Source organism: Diorhabda carinulata, chromosome 4 (genome assembly GCF_026250575.1).
Source record: "Diorhabda carinulata isolate Delta chromosome 4, icDioCari1.1, whole genome shotgun sequence".
Taxonomy (NCBI): Eukaryota; Metazoa; Arthropoda; class Insecta; order Coleoptera; family Chrysomelidae; genus Diorhabda; species Diorhabda carinulata.
Genome location: NC_079463.1, coordinates 11,007,503 through 11,018,279, shown reverse-complemented (window position 1 = coordinate 11,018,279; position 10,777 = coordinate 11,007,503). Strand labels below are relative to the sequence as shown.

Below are 10,777 nucleotides of genomic sequence, written 5' to 3'. Positions count from 1 at the left end.
CTCATTTGTACTAGTAAATATCAAATTCGTGAATTGTTTATTATTGTTACATAAACAATTTCACGCTATTTTACAATAACATTTTATACTCGGTCAATAGATGGCGCACCTTGGTTTTCTGTAGTTTGAAAAATAATAATTAAATTAATTAAAATTATATAGCCTTGAAATCTACTTCTTGATCGAGAATTCGCGGAAACAATAGCATGAAATAAATGATGAATATCAAATCATTTATTTTCATTTCAAGGGAACTTTTAAAATATTTTCGAAGGATATCTAACCTCCTAAATGTCTGACTATTTATCATATCTGGCATTTATAATTTAAAGAAAATTTTGAATTTTGTTTGTTTGTGATGCATACGTTCCAAATATATAGCAGCGAATCAAGTATTCTTGAAATTGTCTTTTCGTGTTTCTTTTCGAATTATTCACAATTTTCCAAACTGTACTTTTAGGGATGCTTGCTAAAGCTGAAGTCTATTCCAATTAAAAGTATTTATCGCGGCCCGATCTACTCTTGTAACAATCATTTTTAAAAAACATACATATTCATGGCTAGAAATGAACTGACACAGGCAAAGGCATTGAAACCGCACATCATCCGACCCTGTTATAGTTGGATATAAATATAAGGATATGATTTATTCTTTTGTTTCTCATATATTAACTGGAGGCTAGTTACTTTCTTACTCAAACTTAATCTGATGTCTTATTACTTCTTCAAATTGTCCTCCATTAAATACCCTAACTACCGCATTCCATGTTTCTTCTTTGTCGTTCTTGCTTCGTATACTTTTTCAACCACTTCTTTCCTCATATTCTTACTATATGTTCAATCCATACTAGTTTTGTATGATCCTGTACAATTTCATTTGACCTTTTATCTTCTTTAGATAAGTCATATCTATGCTTCTTATCTTAATGCTCCAACTTTTTGTTGTATTACGTGATTCTGACGTGGGCATTGGAGTGACTAGTTTTTTTTTTAAATTCATGTTTTTATTCATTTCTGTAGTTTTTTCCTAGTTTAGTCCTAGTTCTTTTTCTTTTAACAAGTAATACCAAATCATCTTCGAAGGCTTTTCTTCCATATTTCAATTTTCTACCTTGTTGTGTACTTTTTATACTTTCATCAGAAACAACCTAATCCTGTGTCTTACTATTCGTGTTTTCCTAAAATTTTTTAACGTTTCGTCTTATATAGTCCTTTAATTCCATTTATCTTTGTTTTTTAGACTCCTCTATAGGTAGTTTCTGTTTTTTTATCGAAAACTATCTATTCTCTTATTAGGTTACGGCTATTTCTTTTTTGATCTAAACTCGTACATTATTGGAATGATATTGAACAATTTTTGTTTTTATTATTTAACTATTAGTGATATAGAACTAGATAGAAATATTTTAACAATTGACAGTTTGACTGGGCTATAAATTGCGACTTTATTTGAATAAATTTGGAATCAATATTTGAATGAATATCTTTTGTCCCTCATTCTCGAGATAGATTTGAAAAGAAATTCTTGAAACTAGTAAAATATCCCGTTCTAAAACAGGCAAATATTTCTAGGTAGGTATATATTTGTTTTGATGCAAACAAGGGTATATTAATACAATGTTAAACAATGCGACTAGGGTACTTAATAACATCAGAGTTTCAAGAAAGTTTATGGTCATCGTAAATGTTTTTACCTACACCTACTTTTATAGACCCGGTTCTTTTTTGGCAAAGAGGATATTTCTTACCTGCTTATAACCGCTTTTGTATCTCTGTGAGGTTTTTACTATATTTTTCGTAATAACAATAATCAAAGTAACGGTATTCTCTTGAAAATAAATTCTTTATTATTCTTAAAAATTATATTGGGTGGCTCCAAATAGACCTTTCAAACTCGTAACTTCGTCTTCTTTCTGTTTCGGAATTTTCTCTACTTCATCAGTACTTTTATCTGATTTTTATACATACTAGTTTTATACTGGTAAATTTAACATTTTCAATATTCGGCACATAAATGTTCTAAGATGCAAATGGAACAAAGCATAGAAGTCTCAGTGACACGAGATTTCGCCCGCTAAAATCTTGGAAATCATTATCAGTGAAATGGCGATTAATAAGGCTTGTTATTATCAAAAAAGAGAGGACGTAAATTCATAAGTGTATTTCAACTCGAATGTGTTGGCGATATCTTTTCGTGGTTGTTCTTCACCATATATTTGTCTTTCTGCAAGTTCTTCTAGAAAATATACGAATGAAAGTGTGCTAGAAAATTATGTGTTTTTGCCAGATATAGCAACTACTGAAATCTTTCTTTGAAATCAATGCGTATCTTTTTTAATTCTGGTACTGACATCAGTTCTAAATTTACGTATACCATGTCATAGTTTGTTTGAGTTCTAAGGAAAAATCTAAATACTTCAACCATTGGTGTAACATTAGATGAGCTGGTTGATTGGAGGTAACATTTTCTTCGTCTGTGGTAAATCTACACTTTTTGTTTGTTCATTCGTAATTTATCCTAATAGAAGTGTAAAAATAAGAAGTAAAAAGCTTGCTTGCTTGTTACAACTCTATTTACATCTGTTTCCAAAAGTAGCAAGCAAGTCATAAAAAAATGTGATAGGTACTTAACTTTTTACTGTTTTACACAGTTACACGTCAACTGTATGAGATAAATACGAGGATGGTTCCAGAATTAACTGGCCCAATAGAGAAAATACAAAAATTTTGGCAAAGATATCTTATTTTAATAAAAATCATCAAGCTTCTCGGAAAACTCAGGAAAGCCATCGACTGGTGACGTCACCTCTTCATTATTGGAAAAACTTTGACTACCGAGCCATTTATTCAAGTCCGGGAACATAAAATAATCCGAGGAGGCTAAATCTGGAGAATAGGGTGTATAAGATAGCCATTCAAACTTTAATTCATTCATTTTGGTCATTGCAACAACGGATGTGTGAGCTGGTGCGTTGTCTTGATGAAACAAAACTTTCTTTTTAGTCAAATGCACCCGTTATTGCTTGATTTTTTTGCTTAAACGTTGCTATAAGCTCGCATAATACTAGTACCGCTTTGTGGATTTTATTCAACATTTCTGGAGTCGTCACCTCATTTAGTCGACCACTGCAGGTCGTTGGGCTAATGCCTTTCAGAAATAAAAATATTGTATCACATAACGATGACCAATTTTTACCACATTTACAAATTCTCTATTGATGGCTTTCAAACAAATTCTAAACAGAGTGGCGTCTTTAAACTTGAAACATATGCTGTATAGAATGTATACTTTCTGTGGTATTTTTCAAACAACTACTGCCATCTCTAGTTCAGGCCAAGTACTTCTGAGACTATCCTCATAAAGTGTTAAGAAAGGCAAAGGATAGTAGTCTTTAATGAAGACGGCAACAACCAGCAGTTAGATTATAGGTTAATTATATCCTTTTTAAGTTCAAGTATACTTACCTTTGCTTCTCATTACAAGAATTTATTTTGGTAGTGTAGAACTTTTAGATCCTCTACAAATCAGCTTCAATTTCACCTAGTCTTTATCTGTCTTTTGATAGATACGATTTCAGTTATTGCTTTTTATTTGCATTTAAAGCAATGAATGACGGCTTTTTCTAACAAAAAATTCATGTGGATTGGTATCTTCATTTTGAAGGAATGCCCTAACTATCTAATTGCAGAAAAACAGTTTATTGAACTGTACTGTATAGATTTAATTTTTACGATATTCTTTACAAGCAAAGTTCTAAGTAAATTAACAATATTATGTTAATTCGATTTAAATATTCCGTAGATAAATTTAAAATCATTAATTCAACGTTTTTAGTGGGTGTACTAAATTTGTGAGTAGGTGTAAATTAAATATATCTATCGTTTTTTTTGTCCTTTCAGTTTCGGAATGTGGGACAAAAAATTATTTAAAATACAATTGCTGATAATTAACACTAATCAAAATTTTGGTTGTTTTACATATGTATGAATAATTTATGAACAATTAGATATATCACTTTTAATCTTCATATTTATCGATTATATTTTATATAAATTATTTCTGATTTTCTGCTTGTGGCGTGCAAAGTTTTTAAAAGATATTAGATCAATCCAATACACTGAGAAAAGCTTTTTATACGTTTATAAATATATAAAAGTAAATTTTGGGCTTACAACATTTTATAAAACTTCATTCATACATGGTTATTGTTCTAAAACCCCTTTCAGTTTATATTTGGCTCAATATAAGTTTAATTTTCTATACTCTAAATTGAAATGAAAATTTGCCATATAAGAATCAACCAGCTTTAAATTATTTCTTCCACTCATGTTACTGACCACCATAATAACATGATTTTCATTCACGTGAAATAGCAGAGACCTTAAATTCGTCCTGATAGGGATCGAGACGAATTTGTTGTAGAGTTGTTTGACTAGTTTCCGATCTCAACTTGTAAATGTCAGCACTTATAAGCTGCTGTAATTAAATATTAGTTTCTACAAGGTAATATTCATATGTTAATGGAAGATGATTGTACAGAAACCATCAATTACTATAGGCATATCAAAAAACGCTGATGAATTATCCTTTCCGCACGTTGGAAAGGATTGTCGCTCACTTTGGACTAAAAGGGTATTCGAATGAACAATTCCCAGGTCTTACTGATACTGTTTAAGCCAAAGTCATACAGATCTGCTCCAAAAAGGCAAAAACAGTTATATTCACTAGAAAATTGATAGCTACAGGTTTTTGAAATAGTTCTGGGATTGCTTTCCCCTAATCACCAGGGCCAAAAATCATTTGGATTGGTTTAGCATCCGATTCAATATATCTAAGACCTCAGTGACTATTTCTGGATTTCTAAGTACGAAGTTTCACTTGCAAGTGAGAGATATGCATCAAACGAAGATGTTCTTGTATACGATAATCTAAAGTAACGCTGAACTAGTGTATATAATTAAAAGGTCGAAAAATTTTCAAAAAATCAACGTGGATTCATGAAAAAACAGTATCCCATAACTCGTGTTTTAATTGTTGTTAATTTTACTTTTTTTTTAATTTAAATGTTGGAAATAATGCTTTAATTCCCTTTTTTGATCGGTTTTGAAGAACAATCGTATAAACTACACGGGTCGAAAGTTGAAATCTCCTCCCCACTTACAGATAGTAAATGTACATTCAAACAATTGAAGTCATATTTTATTCAATTCACCCTAAATTCTGACAAATTATATACCTAAACCTTTTTTATGAAGTACTCCATTTAGAACTAAATACCAAATGAAGATTTGTTTAGTAACTTTTGGTTTTATCGCGAATAGACAGTCGTTCGTATTTATAATTTTTCTCAGTGTAACAATTCGAGAATTTTGAAACCCCTTTACTTTATAAGAAACTTTGTGTTTGATGTTTTTCTATAATCTCACTACCACTTAATTCTTTTTCTCATATTTCATCGTTATAAAATTATTTTAATTCCAAAACTACTAAATATGCAGGTACAAATGGTTCGTTTCATACCTGTTGACAATTATTGTTGCTTCAATTTCTTTAAATATCTTCTACGTAATGAAACGAAGTGATAATTATTGTTTGTGGTATTTATAGATGTCCTAAAAATATAAGATACTTAATTTTAACAGATTTCACATTTGGCCTTTCGACTTTAGTTGGTCAGCTGTTAATTACCACTCACTATTTCACTAATTATCGTTAATATAATTTCGGTTACCATCAGTTAACATAAAAAAATTATACAATTCATCTATTGTAGACCAGGAGTTACTTACTAACTTAATCAAAAACAATAATACTTTTAAATTATCAGTATCAATGTTTTGTTGAATATTCATGAATTAAATCGAATGAGTAAAAAAACCTTTTAAACTAATTTTCGCAAATTAGAATTTCAACATTCTTGATCTCTTTTCTTTCCAATTTCACCTATGTCAGATGAGAAATCTATTTCCTCTTAAACCTATTCTTTTTACGAGCATCTTTATCAATCTTACTTTTCTTCATTTATCTTCTGCATTTTATAAGATCTGTGCACTAAACAACGCACAGCATTCTTCTTCTATACCTCTTCACGAATAACTTTTCGTCTGATATCCGTTTTCTGTGTTAACTATACGAAATTATATGGTTAAAAATTCAAAATCAGAGAATAGAACAACCTCTCTACAATCCTGATTTAACGTTCAGTGACTATACCTGAGTGGTAAGCATAACTACAACTTCGTCAAAATCTAATGCTCGATATAACAATAAATAATTATGAATGTTATGGAAAAGTAGATTCAAGTAAAAGTTTTCATGTGAAAATCAATTTTCTTCACTTTTTATTTGAAACAAAAATATGACTGTTATGTGTATTAGAATTTAAATGGCCTTTACTCTGATTCTGTTACTTCTTCTTACTATTATTTCGTTCTATATCGTGTCTTTTATCACGTTTTCTGTAAATTGAGAAGGCTAAGTAAAATTATCAATTGAATAATATAATTTCACGTCAAAATGCTAGCAATCAGTTTTTTTTCCGCAACTCCTGGTCTATACAATCCATTATAACTTGCGTTAAATCTCTCTCTCTTTCTTTCTCTTTCTTAGTTGATTATTTTAATTGTTTGGAAGATGTAGCCTTGCATTGTGATAATTATCGTAATTGATTTATAGCCAATTTGTAATAATTTATTAAGGCTACATACGTATACAATTTGTTGATTCCGTACATATAAATCCATTTCTTATTGCTGCAGGTTGTCAGCGCAGCCGCTAATCAAAAACGAGCTAGAACGAGGATAACAGACGATCAACTAAAAATCCTACGTGCTCATTTCGATATAAACAATTCTCCGTCAGAAGATCAAATTCACGAAATGGCCTCACAGAGTGGTTTACCTCCAAAAGTGATCAAGCATTGGTTTCGAAATACGTTATTCAAAGAAAGACAACGTAACAAAGATAGTCCATATAATTTCAATAATCCTCCATCTACTACCCTTAATTTAGAAGAGTACGAAAAAACCGGGGAAGCGAAAGTAATGCCGTTAAATAGCTCGGGAAGTAGCGTGGAAGATAATAAATTCAAAGAATCCCCGAAACTTATCCAACAAGAAATAAAAAATGAGCTTAAAGAAGAACCCAGCGACGATTTTCCTAAAATTAATGAAGATAAACAAGAACCAGTAGAAGAAAAACCTAATATATTCAATTTACCAGTGAGTTTACAACAGGTACAAAGTCCGGCTACTTCAATCGCCAGTTCTGACAACCAGAGCGTTTCGCAACCTTCAACACCTAATAACCTCACCTTAACATCAATAATTGCTTCCCAATTAGGCGACACTTTAACCACAACTACCCCTACTATGAACATGACGAATATTTCCTCACACCATGGTCTAACTAGCCCTATGTTACCACCACCTAAGCTAAATCAACAAAATTTTCCTAATCCTAATAACCTCCAAGGAATGTTACCTCTAACTCCCAACAGATGTTTAAGTCCAAGCAGAGATTATAGCAACCCGGGAAGTCAGGGATCTGGAGGATCAACTGGTAAAAGGGCCAATCGTACAAGATTCACAGATTATCAAATAAAAGTCTTACAAGAATTCTTCGAAAACAACGCTTACCCAAAAGACGACGATCTAGAATACCTCTCAAAACTATTAAACCTCAGTCCACGAGTGATCGTCGTGTGGTTTCAAAACGCAAGACAAAAAGCTCGGAAAGTATACGAAAATCAACCCGCAGCCGAACCAGCTCCGGGGATAGACGAGAGCGGTGCTAATAGATTTCAAAGAACACCCGGTTTGAATTATCAATGCAAAAAATGTTTATTAGTTTTCCAAAGATATTACGAGTTAATTCGACACCAAAAAACGCATTGTTTTAAAGAAGAAGACGCTAAACGTTCCGCACAAGCACAAGCCGCAGCAGCACAAATTGCAGCAGTCTTAAGTTCAGAAGATTCAAATTCAAGTACAACAGTCGAACAATCTCAACAACATCAATTACCTCCACAAACAAACGTACCTTCACTACCTCAATCTAATCTCACACAAAGTCCTAATCATCCAACAGCTCCTACTACTCCTACACCGAGTCAGGGAAATTACCCACCGACATCACCATCGCCTTCAGAATCAAAAGAAACGACGTTTCAATGCGATAAATGTAATTTAGTTTTTCCTCGATTCGAGCTATGGAGAGAACATCAGCTAGTTCATTTAATGAACCCTAATCTTTTTCCTACATACCCTCCCGATTCCCCTTTTGGGATTCTCCAGCAACATGCTCAACTACAACAACTGAACGCGAATTTGGGCGACCTCGGCAAACAACAAAACAACGTCAATTCCCAACATCCCCTTATTAGTATGTTGAACAATGTTGCTGGACAGAAGAGGAAAATTGACGAATTTGATGCTGAGAGTGATACATCGGATCAACCGAAAGATAAAAGACTGCGTACTACTATCCTACCCGAACAGCTAGATTACCTCTATCAAAAATATCAAGTTGAAAGTAATCCATCGAGAAAAATGTTGGAGAATATAGCAAGAGAAGTGGGGTTGAAGAAAAGAGTTGTGCAAGTTTGGTTTCAAAACACTAGAGCTAGAGAAAGAAAAGGGCAGTTTAGAGCCCACGCTCAAGTTATAAATAAACGTTGTCCTTTTTGTCCAGCGCTATTTAAAGTTAAATCTGCGTTAGAATCACATTTGACTACTAAACACGCAGACCATTGCGCCAGAGGTGAAATAAATATTGACGCATTACCAGATGAAGAAGCTAGTCTTGAATCAGCTCCAAGTTTAAGCTCCGGTGGAGGTGAAAACAAAAATCAACCACAAAATTCCAACATGATCCCACCTCTATTTCCTTCCTTACATCCCGATATGGAAAATTCTATAAAAAAATATTATGAAGAAAGTATGAAACGCTATATAAACGAACTGCAAGCTCACGCTGCATCCTCTAATGGAGATAAAAGCGAAATAAAATCAGAAAAACCTGAAGGTGAAATACCTCTAGATCTTTCAAAACCAGTTGACTTATCTCGACCGATGAAAGTATCTATGGACCACGAACGAAACGTATGCGATCCAGGTCCTTTAACTGACCTCAGTGAACGTTCTTTATGTGACGAACGAAGCGATTCAATGTCGGAAACTACGGAGTACTATGACGATGAAAGTAATCCAACATCACCAGCGAGTAGTACTCAAAGCAATACTCACAAAGCTTTAAATAGCAGCGGCTCACATTCTGGTAATAAACGATATAGAACACAAATGTCTTCAATACAAATAAAAGTAATGAAAATACTCTTTAATGATTATAAAACTCCAACGATGGCAGAATGCGAAAATCTCGGCAAGGAAATTGGTCTACCCAAACGAGTTATTCAAGTTTGGTTCCAAAACGCTCGAGCAAAAGAAAAGAAAGGCAAGTTAGCTTTACAAAAAGCTTTAGGTCAACCTGATGGTGAAAATAATACTATTCCCGACGACTGCAAATATTGCAATTTCAAATATTCGCACAAATATTCGATTCAAGATCACATTTTCACGAAATCTCACATAAACAACGTGAAAGTGCATCTAGAAAATCAAAATAAAGACGTTGGTTCCGAAAGTGAATTCACAGTGCCATCGTTACCCGGTGCTTCTGGATCTGTTTCCGCAGATTCCACTACAAATCCACAACAGAATCTCAACAACAACAGCCACTATCAGTTGCTGCAAATGGCGGGGGTGCAAATGGGGAATGTAGCCAAAAGCGAACAAGAAGAAGGCGCGGACAATATATTCCAGCAGTTTTACCAGCTTGGAAACAATGCAAATTATGGAGTGCAGAACCAGTACGTTCATCATGCGATGTTCGGTGCAAATGGTAAGTAATTTTTTACTTTATATTTGGTTTTGATGATATATCTTATTACAATTCTTTTTGGTAATTTTTCTATCTGCTGTTCATTAAATCAAATCTATCAAATTCCTAGGGGAGCTTAGACAAAGTTCAACAGCTCCATTTCTGATCTTCATCCTTTTAACTTATTATGTATAGATTCACGATAGAAATTAAGCTGCCTATAGTAGAATTCTAGAGAGAGGCAATCAAAACTGCTATCATACTGTCTAACCTTTGATAAGTTACAAGTGAGGGCCTCTCGATCTAGTGATGATTCTGATTTCACCATGAAAAAATTGTATGAATCATGAGTACCAAAAGTACTAGAAATTTTTAAAGTACATTTGGTCCTATATTCAAGAATAGACCTAACATCCTATAACATATATAAGACGTGATATTTACCTCTTCCGCTATTTTAGACGTAGTTTAGATAAGAATGCGAAGTACTGTAGCTTGGAAACTATTAGATAGTTGCCAGGGGGTGTAAGTGCAAGTGATAGTTCTCTGAAATCTACAAAATAACCATCTCCGAAGCGTGGCAAGGAGCAAAAGGGGTTTGCTTATATCGTATCTATTAATAAAATCAATTAAAAAATTTGTTATAAACAAATAGCTATAGCTCTTGAACGACTGAATCTATTTTAACGTTGGGACTCAATTCCACGTATTTTAATGCAAAAACAAAATTTTCCAATAGCGAATCAAAAGCTTCCAGTATTACAAACTGAACGCAGAATAATTTTCGCATAATGTCGCATTTTGACTCGTCATATTTATAATTGATCGAGTAAAGCTTAGCATTGAGAAGCATAATAAGTAACGAGACTAGCGTTGCTACACAAAAAGTATGCGATG

General features: G+C 33.0%; 1 protein-coding gene across 2 annotated transcripts in view; it reads left to right on the top strand.

Moving 5' to 3' along the window:
- The window catches only part of LOC130892478 (zinc finger homeobox protein 4), a 169,551-nt gene that overhangs the window by 71,337 nt on the left and 87,437 nt on the right, over window positions 1-10,777 (top strand). For both annotated transcript variants that reach the window (XM_057797917.1, XM_057797918.1), the window contains exon 5: window positions 6,760-9,901. In XM_057797917.1, coding sequence (XP_057653900.1) covers window positions 6,760-9,901 — 3,142 coding nt within the window. The remainder of the gene's footprint in view (window positions 1-6,759; window positions 9,902-10,777) is intronic.